The following is an 18,705-nucleotide window of genomic DNA, read 5'->3' on the forward strand; positions in this document are numbered from 1 at the left end:
TATTAAAGTCTTAATTTAATTTGTGGAGGTTCTCAGTATTGACTATCCTCTCCAAAAGTTTGCTATTGTCCACAAATCTAGAACTTGTGTTTTCATGTTTAAATTGTTAACATAAATTTATGAATAACAGTCTTCCCACCAATGGTCCTTGTGGGATCCCACATCCCACCTTCTGCCACATTGAATTGCTATCCGGATTTTATGAAGGTGGAAGAAGGCTGGAGGCTTGGCTTCTGGGTGCCTTGTTAGCCATTGCAACTCTGGGTAATGACAGCTATGTAGATCCCCATGCTCTAGCAAACAACTATTAAAAGGCATATGCATGAGCTAGAATCCTCGACTAAGCAAAAGTTTGCAATGCAAAGCTTTCAGATGTCTAGGTTGCTTAGGGGACCACTCCAGTGTGGATCAAACCAATAATTGTAGCGATATGTTGCATGCTGCATAATACAGTTATAGATGAAGATCCCACCCCCCTAGTAAAAATTGACAAGCAATATGACACCAGAGAGGTTGGGAGGATGTATTAGAGGTACAAGCCAAGGAACAGCCAGGAAAAATAAGGATTTTATAGCATCAGGCACTAATTGCTATTATCTTCCCTTGAATAATAAGAACAGAAGTCAGCCCTGCTCATTACAAAACAAATTGCATAAACCACATGAAGATTTCTCACAGTAAGGCACGATGCATGCAGCAATTAAGATTCTGTGGAACAATGCAGATCCCACACAATACATTTGCAGAACCTTAATTTAAAATTCTTAACTCCTCGCTTGGGCAGGTTAGCTCAGCTGCTTAGACAGCTAGCATGTCCAAAATAACACCAACAGTGTGGGGTTTGATCGCTGCTCTGGCTGAGGTAGACTTTGGACCTGCCTCCTTGCCTTACCCCTCTGACATCCGTTGAATAATCAAGGATGCTACCTGGAGAAAGAGAACTCCTTGCATATAGATTCCTCACTCTTAAGTCCATGTAGGCAGCCACACTATTTTTAGTGCTGGTGTCTGCTCTCCTGATAAGAACAATAAAAAAAGTAGTGACGTAAAACTTTCAACAAAATTAAATGCTTTTTATCATGTCTGGAACAATATGTTTTATGTTTAGTACAATGATGCTATCCCCAATGCTGACTGATTTGTACTGTGTGACCTACCTTGTGAATTAGGTCTAAGTGAGTCACCGATGGAAGGAGTAAGCACCTCTCTGCAATTGGGTTCGAGATAAGCTACAACGTCCATAGTCTTTCACTGGTGGCAGGAACGCTGTGCATAATTCTAGCTATTTGGATTTGAAGGCAGATTAGAATGGGCACTGTCATTTGTACAGATGCATGTACAAGCTCAGGTGGCAGAACAACTTGAAAGCCATCCACCTCTTCCTGGGATGGTGAATGCATATCGCTGCTGGAGGAGAGGTCCTCAAAGTGGCCACCAATCTGTGCCAGTGCAAACTACTGCCCTTTTGCAAAGCTTCCAACCCCTCCATAGTTGCCTATATCCACCAAGCAGGATACTGGGAGCTGGCCAAAAATGTTGTGAGGAAATTCCTGGCTTTTCTTGCAACGGCAAGACCTCGATTGCTCTCTCCATGGGAAGGAGTATTGTAAAGCACTGAAGATGGCACCTTTGTGGACATGAGAGCTCCTCGCATCTACACCATAGCTTATTTGAATTCAAAGTGTTTGCATTTAGTTACTGAATAGATGGCATTTGATCACAGAAATTAGACATGTCAAATGCTGGTTACCCAGGGAGTAGCCTCATTATGCAGCTGGCTATAATGTCTGTATTATGTCCTCCTCCTTCTTCAGGTGCCATGCCTTAAAAGGGCATTGGAAACCATGGACTTCCATTGAATTGGTCCATGGTCATGCTTGGTGAAGTACTGCAGTGGCTTGCCATTGCTTTCTACAATAGGGCTGACCAGGAAACTCTCCTGCTCTTACCACCTCCTATCAAGCATATTGGAAGGATTTGTAGGCTGATAATCAACCTGTTTGGCCATGTTATGAATGCACTTCCATGGCCATCATGTCCTGGTGTGGGATTTGAACCCAGAGCTTCTGGTCCTGAGGTAGGAACACTACCATTATGTCACAAGACCTTTCCCACCTATACTAGGTAAAGGAGAAAAACATTGAGAGGATGCCTTTTAATAGCAATGGATAATCCTCTGTATACAAGCTAGTGGCTACACTGGAAAGTCTTCAACAACAAAGGAGCACCAGGGCCTAAGTGCTTCAAAAGCTATTTGCTCTCCTACAATCACTAGCCCAACTTCAACACTCCAACTTTACAACTTTAACATAATGAAACAGTGCAGGTAAAAGGACAGTCACCAGGTACACAGGACCTGGGTGACTGAACTGAGTCAGTCAATGACTTTAATCGGTGAACCATTGATGACTCCTCTGCAAGATCCTAGAGATGACAAAAGATATTCAATTAACAGAGCTGTTAGAAAGCATGCTTCAGAATCGTCGGTTCTATGTTGAACGAGGTGGGAAGTGCAGCAGGTGGCGTATTCAGAAGAATGGTCTTCCTCAGGGAAGCGTGCTTACACCGCTGCTGTACAACATCTACATGAATGACCAACCTACAGACGATGTCACACGCCGTTTTATATATGCTGATGACTTATGTGTCACTGCCCAAAACACTGATTTTAACACCGTGGAGAAAACGCTTTCTGAGGCCTTGCAGCGACTAACATCCTACTATGAAGAAAACCATCTTCGCGCAAACCCATCAAAGACACAAGTTTGTGCATTCCATCTCAGAAACCGTGAAGCCAAACGCCAGCTTAAAGTAACCTGGTGTGGAGCAACACTGACACATTGCGAGCACCCTATCTACTTAGGTGTCACCCGTGACAGATGCCTCACCTTCAAGAACCACATCGAAAAGACAAAGGCAAAAGTGAGCGCACGAAACAACATCCTGAATAAGCTCACTAACACAAAATGGGGAGCAAGCTTGAAAACATTGCGAACCAGTGCACTTGCTCTTTGCTATTCCACTGCCAAATACGCCTGCCCTGCATGGGAAAGATCTACTCATGCTAAGAAGATGGATGCTGTTCTGAGTGCAAGCTGCCGACTTATCACAGGTTGTTTAAAACCAACAAACACCAACAGCCTATATATCCCGGTGGGTATCGCTCCCCCTGATATAAGAAGAACGGTAGCCAGCAAGAAAGAACGACTCCGTCAAACATCAGATGAGAGGCACCCTCTACATGGTCATACACCTACACCCAGCCGCCCAAAGTCAAGGAAGAGGTTCATGAACAGTGTCGTTCCATTACAATCAACCCCATCTGAAGCCCGTATCGCCTTGTGGAAAGACCGGCTCGCCAGTCTCGAACAACCCCCAGCGATGGAAATTCTACCGGATGAAAGCCTTCTCCCAGGAGCTAATTGCAACTGGGCAACCTGGAAGTGCCTTAACAGACTTAGGACTGGTGTAGGTCGTTCAAAGGTGTCACTAAGCAAATAGGGATATACAACCAGCCCGACAACTTGTGAATGTGGAACTGAGCCACAGACTATGCAACATCTCCTGTAATGTCTATCGCTAGAGGAACCCTGCACTGTTGCAGATCTTGCCGAATTCAACAACAAGGCACAAAAATATGTCTGGTTTTGGCTGGGCCATGTATAGACTGTCCATGGACACGATAAGAAGAAGACCTTAATCCATGTAACTTCCGCCTATACTGACCTTCAGTCCCATATGGCCAGCCACCATGTGGTGCATCTCCTGCAGCAGGAGCTCCAGCCCATCAACATCAAGAAGTGATGTTGTCAACATGACTCCCCCTGTACCGTTGTAAAAATCTAATCCATTTCCTGGCTTGTCCAGATCATTTTTTACATGTTTACAACCCTCAACACAATTGGGCATTTTCGTTCTGTCAGAGAACCCCAGCACTACCATCAGTTCTGTTCTAATCCGATTATCAAATATTATAAACATTAATCAAGATAAAGGTTTGCATAAAGCTAAAAGCATCAGCTAATGTCAGCTGTGTCTAGAGCACAGGCACCATCTCAAAGTAATTAAAGCAAGCACAAAACTGGCTTCGGGTATTTGCTCAATAACCATTTAATGCACCTTTATGGAAAATTGCTTTTAACAGACTGAGGAAACAAAGCAGATGATGATTGGATTCCCATTTCATATTAAAAGCCTGAAGTAAGTACAAGGAGACCCATGTATGTTCAAGCAAAACCGATGACGAGTGATGTGATTCAAACAACCATTACCTCAGGTTATGTTTGATCAATCACTTTTATTCATGACATGGGGTCAGATTCATAAATGTACCTGCAATTATTTTTTGCTGCAATTGATGACCTCACTTGTTAACAAGGAACATTTGCTCTCCAACATTATCGTGAAAAAATGTTCTTTACTTCCTTGGCCCACTTCAGCAATACTCTCCCATACCTTTGCCTCGATTCTTCAATCCAAAGGCATCATCATGACAAGGTTTAGGGAACATAGGAAGCGTGTCAGTCAAAGGCAATAAGTGGCCTAGTTGCATAATGGTTCTGTGATTTCCAATATTGGCCTCTCAACCTCTGAATCTTGGTTTCACTCCAGCATAGAATGAGGGGATGAAAGTACCAGCTCGCTGTAAGGATTTGAAGTGTAAGGATTTTTAACAGGCTCACACTGTTGTTGAGGAATGGCAATGTCACACTGGTACAGCACAAAATGCTCCTGAAGTGTTGAGGGGTGCCCGGGGGTGGGGGAGGGGGGTTGGGGGGGTGGTGGAGGGCTGGAGGGAAGAGTGGAGGGGAACATGGAGACATGTTGCTGGGACAGAGTAGAAGAAATTCAACTGCGTCTCCAAGTATACTGTACCTGACCCGGGAGTGCTTGATGCGAATAAAAGTTGTGCAGAATGGAATAGGATTCTAGCAGCCAACCATACGGTGTAACACTGTCACCTCTCCCATGGGATATGTCAATGTTCACATGTCAGCAGAGAACTGAAAAAAAAAACACACCCAGCTGAAGTGTTGGTAAGATTCATAGTTATCTATGGTGCCCAAACCCACAATCCTCTGGCTGGATATTAAGCTTCAGGGAATGGCTGAAATGTTCCAAAGCTGGTTTCATCCTTTCAGAGTATAAATGAATTTGTTTGTGTATTAAGGAGTCTTAAAGCAGCATTTTCATTTGCCTGAGGTGGGGGGGTGAGAGGCGGGTACGTCCACGATTTCCTGCTACCAGCTGGCATGACAGTCACTCTCCATGGTCCTGCCCCCAGGCCATTTTTGTTCAGGCAGGTTCCATGTGGAGGGGTGGAGGGTGTGGGGGGCCCAGTCTGGTGTAGGGTGTGGCAGCTCCCAAGCAGTGGGTAGCCCATGAGACATATTAAAAAGCCTATTGGAGAAACTTCCAGCGGGCTTTGAAGCCACTCCTTTGGTGACCAACACACAGCCAAGTTATGGAGGTGGTCTCCTGGCAACAGTCCAGGGTATGGGGGTGAGGAACACCACGCTATATCCCGCTAGGGACTCACCTCCCCACCATCACCACCCCCACCCCTGCACCTGTCATAGCCATCGGGCCAGAGTGGCAGTCATTGGCATTCAGTGGAGGAGTTGCCTTTCCTTGATGACAGCCTAGCAACTATAGCCCCTTTGAATTTAAACATTTATGCAAGCTCATCTTGAGGCACCCTTATCTACATTGGTAATTCCCACCTCTAACAGCAGAGATGTCAAATACCCAGTGCCGGAGGGCTGCCTATTGGCCCTCCAGTCACAGGAGCCCACTGCCCTTATTGGAAGGTGAGACCACACCCTGGCCACTAATTGGCCCGGTCATCAACAATCACATCGGGCATCAGCTATTCACGTGATCCCAGGTGGGGACCCAGAAATGCACCCAACACCTGGGTCTCGACTCCAGAAGGAAAATTCAACCCACGTTCTTAAATAAAGCATTGAAGCTCAAATAATGGAATGTTGCTTCACCTGCATGATCCTTCATCTTGTGAAAGCTCCTAAACTCCATGATACTGCAGGGAAAATGAGCAAAGCAGATGATCAATGCTAAATTAGTGGGTGAGTTGGCATTGTCATGCCCTTCATGTGAACACTTTGAGTAATAGGAGGCATAAATTGAAATTAGGGAGAAAATTCTTTAAAACAGGTGGAGGCCTCACCCCTAAAAAAATACTTTTTATTGCAAAGAAATGTACCACAAAATGCAGTAGGAAACCAATCAGAACAATGAACCAGTCACTTGATCAACATCAAATACTGCTGGCTTCAGTAACATTTCACCACACACTTAGCGAAAAACTTTTTAATCTTGTTTGTAAATTCTTCCACAATTTATTCCATCCTACGTCCTTCCTCATGTCCATTCTCCTCTAATTCATGATTACTGCTACTCACATTTGCTTCACCATTGAAGTCTAGTCTTTTAGGTACTGCCTCACCGACTCTATCACTACATCAGTTTGTCTTCATGCTTCCTTCTCATCCTTCAGCCATAACTCAACCACAAGCCTCCCATTTCCACTGCCCAATAATTTCCTCTCTCTACCCACTCAGTATCCATCTTTGCTTTCTGTAAATTGCCGTATTTTACAAAGGAAGTTGTTACTGACAGGAGAGAGATAGTAGGATGGTTCCCCCTTTTTCCACCTCTTGACTGGCCACAGATGGATGTTTTTTTTTTAAGGGAAAGAGTTTTTTCACCTTGAAGTATTGTTATTCCTGGGAAAAAAAATCAGACAAAGGTCAGGCTTTCTCGTAAGTTAAAAAAAAGGAAATGGTTATTTCTAAACATCTGAATGGATTTGCAGTAGCATCTATTCGTTAAACACACATACACACAAAACACACATACAACTACAAAAAAAGTTGATTACAAAGAGGGAAAATAGGTTTTTAAAAAGTCCAAAACGTCGCTGTTACACTTGAGTCTTTCAGAATGGAAGCTTGAACCTTTGTAAGCCTGATGATTCCCCTTTGGCTCACATAAGAAATAAAGGTTGGAAGTTTCCAGCAAAGAATTCGCAGTGACTTACAGACAGCAGCAGGTTCCTGGCTTTGCTCCAGCCAAGGTGCAGTCGAGACCCTGTAGCGAAGGCCTGGCTTGATTCTTCAAATTGGCAGGTAAAAGGCTAACCCCACTTCTTTGCCTGTCAATGGATTCTATTCAAGCTCCTTCCTTTCTTGAGCTGGACCTCTTTCTCCAAATCTATTTGTCTCCCAGACTGACTGACATGAGGCTGCTCTCTAAATGTGTGTTAATAAATGCTCCTTATCACAAGCTAGTTTCTGTCAGGTGGCCTTAGTATCTGTTTTAACACTGGCCACATAAATGGTCCCTGATGACTTTAGCATTGACACACAATAGGGTTTGAGTTTCAGCCATTTGCACCTCCTTATTATGTAATGGGTTCTCCTCACACCCATTCTGTGGGTTTCCCTTTTTTAGCCAAGGAATCTATGAAGGCCATTGTGCATTAATTTCTGCAAGTATTTGGACAATAGCATCCATTAACTCCACAGGAAGGATCTGTTGCATGTTAATGTCCTTTCAATGGAATGTCTCAAAAGGTAGTTTGTATTTTAATGAGATGACCAGACAAGCAGGCTAACTTCCAGCCTTGGGCAGTTATTATTAGCCAAAAAGGGAGGTCACCCGACCTCTCAAATCCATGTTGTTTTAATGCAGATTTCCCATTTTCCATTTTGTTTTAAAAATAAGTTGTTTATTTTCCATATATCTACGTGTACACCTACATGGACTTGACAAAGTTCTATATCAATGGATGCTACACAGCTGCACAACAGCCAAACCGTGACAACACAGCCAAGAATACGATCCTAACTACATGACATATTTTCTTGCAGAATGAAGCTGCAAGGAAACAGTCTTTTACCCCAATAGAAACTGCAGCACAGGTTTGTGGCAAATGACATTTTCATTACAAATTCGAAATGTATGGCATGATGGCCATATAGCTCACGTGGGCTTGGGAACAAATGATGCTTGTGTGCTGAAAAAGAACAAGACTGAGGGCCTACCAATTTATTAAGTGTATTGGAGTTTTTAATGTCTTCTATTCTCAAGGAAACTGTAGGGTTTTAACTTGAATATCTACATAAATGATCTTCTGTAAGCCTCTGGTGTGGAGATGTTGTAGATCATAGACAATTCAATTCACATCCTTTTCAAAAGATTAATGGGTAATTGTCTGGGTGTACTGTGACACTGACTCATAGAAATTGGGTTTGATTCTTGTTCAATGCTGAGTTATTCCATCTTAAACAGAACCACAACAGAGGCAACAGGCTTCAATGTCCCTGGGCAAGAAAGGAAGGAGATTATTGGCCAGGATTCCTGTTCACTACCTAGAATTTTTTTCTGGAAAGTTGGATATTAACACTGGTGAGCAGAATTAGGTATGACTATAGGAACAAGAGGAGGCCATTCAACCCCTTGAACTTTCTCCACCATTCACTTGGATCATGGCTGATCTGTACCTCCATTTACCCACCTTGACTCTACACCTCTTACCCTTGCCTTAATAAAAATCCAGTTATCTCAGCCTTTTGGGAAGAGAGGGAGGGAAGAATTCTTAATTTCTACTACCCCCTTTTGTATGTAAAATTGAGGCTTCTTTTAATGAATAACATGCCAAAAACTCCCCATCCAGATTCAGACAAGTAGGAAGTAAATATATGGATGGAGAGGCAGAATAGCCATGAATCCAAATGTCAGTAATAATCAAAAACTGCAAGAAGAAAGAAATGAGGGAGAAAATCATGGGAAGATCGAAAAGTTCAATCTGGCATGAATCTCCTCCAGCACTGAACGAATATTAACTGAATTCAGACGTCTATGCACCTGTGAAGTTCTTAGTGCAGAAACAGTTATATATTCAGCCAGAGATATTTGCAATTAGAACTGCATGAGCTGTTAAACATGGAGCCTTTTTTATTTATTATTCTCTTCCTAGCAGACTCCCTCTGCTGGTGCATGTGTATATGGTGGCCTCAAGTGGACAAAAAGCACAATGCAATTTTCAATACACTACAGCACCGGGCTTCCTTCTTCAATGGCCTGGAAGTGCATGCTTTAATTATAGAATTCCTTCTGGTCATTATCAATACCACAATCAGCAGGAGGGATACTGCTGCAGGGAAGAGCATGAATCATCTATGGGGTTCTTCAGGCATGTTCTCTAGTGACGTGGCAGAAATATATATTAAAAGGGCATGGATCGTCATATGGCAAAGTATTTTTAGAAGGAGGTTACCACAGATGCTTCACGGTATGTATGAATGGATGTATGCGTTCAATGACCTGAAATATTACCATGTCACCAATCATGTCTACACTGAATGTGTGCTTTTTATCTGCATGAAAACACTTTTCAACAGTGTCCTCAACAGATAGGTTCAACTATCGTGTGAAATTAACCCAGCAGCCTAGCAAATGAAGTTTCATAGCTGACTACTGCTGGATTTCCAGTATGTGAGTTAGCTTCAAAATTCACAGATGTAGCAATAATTTGCCTTAACCTGCACATGTAAAGAAAGATAAGCAGTTTGTAGTGCTAAGAAAGAATGAACATACTTGAATGTGTACGGCGCCATTTACAATCTCAGATTATCCTACAGCACTTCACAATCAATGAGTTTCTTTTGAAGTGCAGTCACTATTGTAGCATAAGGAAACATGGCATCCAAATGATGCATAGCAAGGCCGCACAAACAGCAACGAGATTAATAGCCAGATCATCTGTTTTAGTGATATTGGTTGTGGAATAAATGTTGGCCAGGACAATTCCCAGACAACTCCCCCACTCTTCTTCAAACAGAATCCTGTGGGGAAAGGCACAGCCGCTATTCTCATTTGAAAAACAATGCTTCACCCCAGTGTCAACCTAGACAAAGTGCTCAAGTATCTGGAGTGGGCCTTGAGCCCAAATACCTTCTGGCTCAGCTGTAAGAGTGCTATCTCCAAGTTAAGGCTGATATCTCAGGAATCAGCTTGTACCATTGCCAAAAGATCGGTCTTCATCTCTTTCTGCAGAATGAATTGTATGTGGTCTGATGGTTCGGAGATCCGGTCAACTCCAACCAGAATTATCTTATTAACAAATGCATCAAGAGAACACCACTGCTGCAAGTAAGTGCAGGGTCAGGAGGTTGGCATGTTGATCATGTTGAGTGAGCTTCATTTCTATTTTGCCTTCATCTTTTTGTGGAAGATTTCTTCGGCACCTTTTTGTGAAACCTCAGTTGAAAACTTTGCAATAAAGGAAGATGACTTGCCAACAGTGAGAAGAAGCAAGATTTTTCAGCAGTGTGGAGGGAGGAATCTCATTTTACTGGTGGTTTATTGGCAAGTAAATATGATCAACAATGCCAAACTATCAAGAGAGCAAAAGAGAGGGCGGTCACATAACAAGTTACTGAAGACAAGAAAGGGAGACCAATGAAACCGCTTGACAGTATATTTTCTGAAGATCTGTCCCTTCTGCATAACTTGTGTGCGCAATTGGAATAAAGATGGTGCCTGGGAGTTGGTATCTCATGTGCTGTAGCATTGTGGAGGCTGCATGTGTTGGGTAAATTTGAATTTTTCATATTGTGATATCAGAGTGTTGTGCTCCTCAATTAATTCTGTTACCCCATGGTGTCATGACTTCCAAATAGAAATCATCTCAATTCTGCAGTCTGCTTATTATGACAATCAGTTTGAAGAATACAGCTCGGATAAACAATGATGATTCCTCTACTACTCTACATTCAACTCTCAAGAGCTAACAATCGGGATGAATTGCTAATGGATGTGGCTGTAGCTCCTCCTTGATCTGGAGCTTGGATGTTTGCGAGTGGATTTGCAGATATCGGGTTTGCTAAACTTCACCAACTTTGTGAACGGGTTAGCGATTCTATTGCTTTAGTGCATGTGATTCACTGGAGTTGAAGTGGAGAAAGGCTGTTTTCATACTGGAGCCATTTTAATTCAGATTCGGAGGGTATAATGTCCATGAGCAAGACTACACATGTTTACACTGTGAAATCTGGCTCTTTCATCAGGCCTCCGACCAAAGTGAAAACTGGCTACAGAACTGTTAGCAGAATGATCTAACCTGATTTAGTTGCATAAATACTGGGATCTAGTTCATGGGGAGTGAAGTCTTGGGATCCAAATTAAAATGGCAGCAACTCAAGAGCAGCCAGAGAAAGATAATGGGCTGGGTTTTCGGACCTTTGACAGAGTAAGGTTCAGGGGTGGGCAGTGCTAAATATTAGTCCCTCTGGAAGCTGTGCCAATGCCCATTCAGGCTCCAAACCAACCCCAGGCGGTTTTTACAAAGGCAGGACCTGGCTGGCAGCGTTAATTACCCGTCCACACACAGCAGGCGGTCAATAAGACTAGTGAAAAGCTTCATTGAGTCTGATTAAGGGATGTCAACTGGAGTTTGTCAGGTAGTCATCAGGTTTTAGCACTGGTAGGGGCCAAGTTAGATGCCTGGAGGCAGGCACCTGGCAGCAAGATGGGGAATGGGTCCAGTCCCTGCCAATTGGGCCTACTGGCCTTCCCCACCTGTTTGGGTGGAAGAACAGCCACAGGCCGCCCTGTAGAGGGATTCCCCCCCCCTTCCCCCCACCCCACCGACCCCAGCCAACCCTACAGTGGTGGCTTGGCTGCGAGAACCAAATTTTCATGTAAAATTTTTAAAAGTTGAAGAGCGGGCACTTCCATGTTGAAGCACTTTCTCTCTTATTTACCCTTTTGTGCAGCCTGCTGCTCCTCTCAAGCTGGAAGGCCTATGATTGGCCCTCCAGTTTTGCAAACCAGCCCCACCATCTTTAATTGGACAGAGAACCTGCCTCCATTCCAATTGAGGTGGCGCCTCCATGAGGTCCCAATGAGCAACTGTTTCCTTCCAGGGGTTTGAACCTTTTCCCACTCACTTGAGGGAAAATCCAACCCAATTTTTCTTCCTTATACTATCGCAAATGAATTGATCGCAAAACAATGGAGGAATCAATAAATCAGTGACATTGCGAGCATTGGCTCTGTAATTTGCTGCATAAATGTGTACTGGCTCATATACAATGGAAATGATGTTTGTGGAGGAATAATTTGTTCATATTTAGCTTTACCCCTTGTTTCCTTATTTTGCAGGTGATCATCAACACGATTATAATCACTTGGGACTGATCAGTCCAACTCAAACTCCCACAAATGGTGAGTATGAAGTGTTTGTATTGTTGAGGCACAGGGTTCTAATTCAATGGGGCTTTTCATTCACTGCTCACCCTTTAAGTTGGCAGGGAGTAATGTTCGGATGTATATATTTGGGAATTGGCTGGTTCAGCGGATTGTAGAGTAATAGGTTAATGGTTATGTTAATTAGACAAGGAGGTTAATAATGATGTAAGCATGACATCAGGGCCAGGTGACCAAGAGATTCCAAAGGAACAAGATACAGAACAGTCCGTATCCAGAAGATAATGTTCTTAACATGAAGTATTCGATGTAAATAGCTGTAAGTAAATAGTTTTAAGAAAAACTTAATACAGACTATGTCCAGGTGACTCATAGAGTAAGAGACACCTCATCCAGCTAGAAGACAACACAAGTAAAAGGCAATAATCCAAACCACAGATTAGGACTGATTTCATGTTACTTCAAAACTAAAACAGAAGTTAGGAATCTACATTGTCAAAGTTTGATAAATATTCTTCTTTTTCAACTCTACACTAAATTTTCTGTTGTTTCCTGTGTCCTCCATTTCTTTATGCTAGACTTTGGGCAAAGGATATCAGTATTAAACAAAGGTGTTAACTGCATTGATCTAGCAGCTTATCCTCAAGATGTCCCAGCACTTTATAGCCAAGGAGTCATACCTGAAGTGAAGTTACTGTTGTAGTGCAGGAAAACCTAGCAGCTATTTGTATGCAGCATGTTCTATAAATGAAATGAATGAGAAGATAATAAATAGCCCCATTAATGTAGAAGCATATTTTTCTAACTAGTGGCTGGGAAATGTAAAGGGTTACCTATGTTTCTGTAAAGGAAGCACACAGGCCTCCTGCACAATAGATCTGCATCCTTTTAAAGTTGTTCAGTTCTGGTGTTTTACATAAAGCCCAAATTTGTTTGAAAAAATAAATGATTACGACACCTAGAGATGAGCAGTCCATTATGTTACCTGAGAATATTCAAAGGAAAGTGACTTGGTGATACAGAGCCACCTGGCCAGGTATGGTTCTCCCACCCACTCGAAGTTGTTAAAAGGTTACGCAAACACTAAGGTTTTTTTTAATATGCTCCCGCAACAGGTTCTCTCCTCACAACACCACAGGTTGGTGTAAGTAGCAAGATCATAAATCTATTAATTTTCTTTGTCAGGCACTTCTGTCAAAATGTTAGATACTATTTGGTCTCCCATTGTGTTGCGAGTAGAAAGGCCAAGCTAAGTAGGTAGTACAGAACTTGAGTATTGCTGAATAAAGAGACAGACTGTGGAAGGTATCAACCAATCAAATGGTTGGCAGCTCTCTTCTCCCTGCAGCGCCACTAGAAACAATGGCCATTGCTGGGACTACAACAGTCCCTATGAAAGGTGTTGACCGATGGAGCGCAGGCCCCAGCAGGGGGGAGGGGGAGACAGAGTGGGCAAGGGTGTGGGGGGGCACGGGAATGCAGGTGAGAGTTTACACTTTGGGGCTGGCCTCTGATGGGAACAAGGGTGCCCAGCCAGGAGGCTTCTCCTCCACCCATGTTGTCCACCATGATGTACTCATCAGGACAGATGATATTGTTCTATATTATCTGAAAACATATTTCTGTGTGAATACACCCATTGTGGAGGTATTTTAGGTAACTGTGTGGAAACTCCATCAACGAAAAGCTCACATATTTTGAGACCTGATGCCATACTTGGATTTATCATTCAAATCAGTCCTGACAACATCAGTGGGCTGCAGTGTTTATATTTCTAGGCATTTATGAGGGCATATTTACGATTAACAGTAATAATAAGGAATTGCATACATGCCCATGCAGAAAAATAACTATCAGGCACTTCAATGTGGTTACAATGAGACCAGTGCTATGTACAGAATGTAATAGTGAGTAACAGGAAGACCGTTAATTTATAGTGCTACCTGGCAATCAGTTTTCAATATCCAATCTGACCCACTTTCATAAATACACCATCCCATCTAAGGGTAATTGGACTATAACAGTGCTAATCAAATACACTCTCAGTATCAAAGCTGGGTAAATTTGTAGCACATTGGAACAGCACTGTTGGAACAGACGCAAGTGCAACCTCCAAGATTACCATGCCACCGCTCTTGGTCATTTGGCCCATTTCCAGTTATACTGACATGCACTTTGATCATCATGGTGACTCTTTTGTGAAAAACCATCACCATGTTTAAGGGCATCCAAATCAAACTACTGAGATACCTGGGACTAAATTTTATGGTGATGGCAGGATCCTCGCCCTCCTCGCCACCCGCACCCCTCCCCTCCCACTGCCATAAAGGTCAGGAGCAAGCCCACCTGTGCTTGGCCAGCTTCCCCTGCAGCCCTTTAATGGCCATCACACCTTTAATTGTCTTGAGGTGGGAGCCACCATCCGTGGGAAAATCCTGTATCAAATTGCTACCAACCAATCAAATGGTCGGCAGCTCTCTCCTCCCAGAAACGATGGCCATTGCTGGGAGTACAATAATCCATATGAAAGGTGTTCACCAATAGAGAACAGATTGTGAAATGGCTGGCAGGACCCAGCAGTGGGGAGGCGGGGAGACAGCATAGGCAAGGGTGTGGGGGGGTAAGGGAATGCAGGCGGGAGTTTTCACCTTGGGGATGACCTCTGATGGGAACAAGAGTTCCCAACCGGGAGGCTTCTTCCCCACCTATGTTGTCCACTAGGCCGACGGTTCCTGCTGGGTGGTCTTGAGACGTGGTGTGGGCCTACTCCACCATGGGCAATGGGACAAGGCCCTTAAGAATCCATAAATGGCCACTTAAAGGCCTCAATTGACTCACAGATGGATAGGCCACCCACTACTCCCATGCCATGTGTAAGCTACCCACAAGCCAAAAGGGCAGAGGTGGGCAAGCAATGGGCATGGCACCACTGGCATGGTGCCCAATTTTACACCTGCTATCCCATTCTGAGGGGTGATGTAAAATTCCAGCCTTGGGGTCTTTGACCCTTACTTTATAACCATGGTGAACTGACAGCACTCGCTTCTGACAATGAAGAAAGCTGTCCATGAAGATCTAATGATTTTTTTTTCTAGGGCTTTCATGGAAGGTGAGCATTGCTGGCTAAGCTTTCATTTGTTACCCATCCCTAATTGCCCTTGAGAAGGTGGTGGTGAGCCACCTTCTTGAACTACCACAGCCCATGTGGTGCAGGTACACTTACAGTGCAGTTAGGAAGGGTGTTGACCCAGCAAGAGGTAGGAACGATGAAATAATTCCAAGTCGGTATGGTGTATGACTTGGAGTAGATCATTAAGGTGGTGGTGTCCCCACACAACTGCTGCCCTTGTCCTTCTAAGTGGTAGGGATGGCAGGTTTGTAAGTTGCTGTCGAAGGAGTCTTGGTGCAATGCATCTTTTATGTGGTACACATTGCTTCAACTGTGCACCCATGCTAGAGGGAGTGGATGTTCAAGTTGATGGATGGGATGCTGAACAAGCTGCTTTGTCCTGAAAAGATGGTGAGCTTCTTGGGTGTTGTTGGAGCTGCGCTCATCCAGGCAAGTGGAGAGTATTCCATTGCACTCCTGACTTATGCCTTTTAGATGGTGGTTAGGCTTTGGGGAGTCAGGAGGTGAGTTCCCAACCTCTGACCTGTTCATGTAGCTGCAGTATTTATATGACTATTCCAGTTGTTACTGGGCAATCCTGGAATGGTGGTAGTAAGGGATTCAATGATGGTAATGCCATTGAATGTCAAGAGGAGGTGAGTAGATTCTCTCTTGTTGGAGAAGGTCATTGTCTGACACTTGTGTGGCACAGTTGTTACTTCCCACTTATTAGCCTGAGTCTGAATGTTGAACAGATGTTGTTGCATATGGACATGGAGTGCTTCAGTATCTGAGAAGTCATGAATGGTGCTGAACATTATGCAATCATCAATGAACATCCACACTGTTGACTTTATGATGGAGGGAAGGTCATTGATAAAGCAACAGAAATGAGTGGACCCAGCACACTACCCTGAGCAACTCTTGCAGTGATGTCCTAGAGTTGAGATGATTGGCTTCCAACAAACATAACCATCTCCCCTTGTGTTAGGTATAACTCCAATCACTATTGGAGTCCATTTGACTTCAATTTTGCTAGGGCTCCCTGATGGCACACTGGTCAAATCCCACATTTTTACCAACTCACCTCACCTCTTGAGTTCAACTCCATTTTTGGACCAAGGCTCGAATGAGGCCAGGAGCTGAGTGGCCTTGATGGAACCCAAAATGAGCATCAGTCAGCAGTTCATTGCTGCGTAAGTGCCATTTGATAGCACTGTCACTGACTCCTTCCATCACTTTGCTGATGATCAAGAGTAGACTGATGGGGGGGGATTAGACTGGATTTGTAGACAAGATATACCTGGGCAATTTTTCACATTGTCTTGTCTTCACTACTACAGCTGGGATGTTTGCAAGGCTGTTTACCCTTTGCTGTATCTAGTGCCTTCAGCTGTTTCTTGCTATTATGTTGAGTGAGTCAATTGGTTGAAGCCTGGCATTTGTAACGCTGGGAACCTTGGGAGAAGGTTGAGCTCTTTGGCATCCACTTGCCACTTCTGGCTGGAGATAGTTGCAAAATGCTTTAGCTTTGTCTTTTCCACTGATGTGCTGTGCTCCCCCATCATTGAGGATGGGGATATTTGTGAAACCTGCTCCTCCAATAAGTTGTTCAATTGCCCACCACCATTCATGGCTAGATGTGGCAGGACTGCAGAGCTTTGGTCCATTGGTTGGGGGATCATCACTTAGCTCTGTCTATTGCCTGATATTTCCACTGTTTAGCATGCATGTAGTCTTATGTTTTAGCTTCGCCGGGATCACACCTCATTTTTAGCTTTGCCTGGTACTGCTCCTGGCATGCCCTCCTGCACTCTTCATTGAACCAGGGTTGATCCCCTGGCTCGATGGTAATGGTAGAGTGGGCCATGAGGTAGTTAATGTGGTTAAATACAATTCTACTAATGCTGATGGCCCACAGCACCTCATGGATGCCCAGTTGGACTGTTTGATTTGTTCTGAATCTATCCCATTTAACATAGTGATAACACAACACGATGCATCTCCGTGGTCTGGATTTCACCTTTCCCAATGCCAATTTCATTCCAGTGTCAATAACAGGGAATCTCTGGCATTCGGCAATGGTGATATCATCGAGCAGGCTAAAAAAGCAGCCAATCTCATTAAAGAATTCTCACAGACAACAAACCAAGACATAAAAAACAATGAGCTGAAACAATTTTATAGACAGAAAAATAAAAATTGAGACATACACATGGGATTGAGGTAGAAGCTGAAATATTATAAACAAACTTTTAATAGATTTTTAACCGAAACGGAGAAGTTTTTAAGCAGTAATTATGACTTAGTACACAATTAAAAATGCAGTTTCACCTCATTAAATAAGGCATAACATTTTCAAGGGTTTTTACAGTGAAAATAATTGCATAGAAAGTGGAAGTTCACATCAATTCAGTGATTTCCAATTGATTTTTATCTTCAAGGTTTTCAATAGCTCAACCTGTAGAGGAGTAGGGAATAACTGACAGCAGCTTTTAGATTTCCACTTATAAATGTGTATGTATGAACACCAGAAGTTACTGTCAGTTTAACTGAGTTGCTGTACCAACACTTAATGAATAGACATTAAAGCTCATTTTCAAATAATGTTACAAAATAGCCTCACGAAGACATTATGCCAGTTTTCTAAATCATACACTCAGGTCTAACAAATACAATCAGTTTTTATGAAAACCGAGGAACTGAGTTAAACAACCTCTTAAACAATTCCCTACTCACGTCATTAGTGAGGGTTGGTTAGCTCAGTTGGCTAGGTGGCAGAGTGTGGTGCAGATTAATGCCAACAGCGCCAGCTCAAACCTCGTACAGATTGTGATAGTTCATGGAGGCCTGTCTCCTCACCTTGCTCCACACACGATGTGAAGTGGTGCCCATCAAGCTTTATAACCAATTTTCTCTCTCTAATGGAGAGAGATGCCTTTGGGCCTTCATGGACTATGGCTAATTATCTATCTACCCATGTCAATAAGTTGTTTCCAACTGCAACTGTCCAGTAGGTGGAACCTTACTGAATGCCTCCTGGACATCCATAACATCCACAGATACTCCTTATCTACCATGTCATTTACTCTGCTCAAAAATGTCAACCAACTTCATTAGAAATTAGATTTTCCTTACAAATCCATGCTGGCTCTCTCTTATCGTGTTTGTCCAAGCGCCCAGTGATTCTGTCCTTAATTATGGATTCTACTAACTTTGTGTGATGTTCACCTACTTTGCCAACCTGTTTAAATGAATAACTGTAAAGTGAATGCTCTTAAGGGAATAGAAGCTGAATCACACACGGGGCAGAATTTTATGCGCCCAACCTGATTGGGCGTAAAATAGTGCGAGAAGACATT

At 43.3% G+C, this 18,705-nt stretch overlaps 1 protein-coding gene across 1 annotated transcript in view; it reads left to right on the top strand.

Annotated features, from left to right (window-relative positions):
• Nucleotides 1-18,705, top strand: part of LOC144699628 (protein shisa-6-like) — a 560,335-nt gene that overhangs the window by 517,606 nt on the left and 24,024 nt on the right. The window contains exon 6 of the mRNA XM_078570705.1: nucleotides 12,190-12,252. Within this exon, the coding sequence (XP_078426831.1) occupies nucleotides 12,190-12,252 (63 nt within the window). The remainder of the gene's footprint in view (nucleotides 1-12,189; nucleotides 12,253-18,705) is intronic.

This window comes from Cetorhinus maximus, chromosome 24 (assembly GCF_964194155.1).
Source record: "Cetorhinus maximus chromosome 24, sCetMax3.hap1.1, whole genome shotgun sequence".
Classification (NCBI taxonomy): domain Eukaryota; kingdom Metazoa; phylum Chordata; class Chondrichthyes; order Lamniformes; family Cetorhinidae; genus Cetorhinus; species Cetorhinus maximus.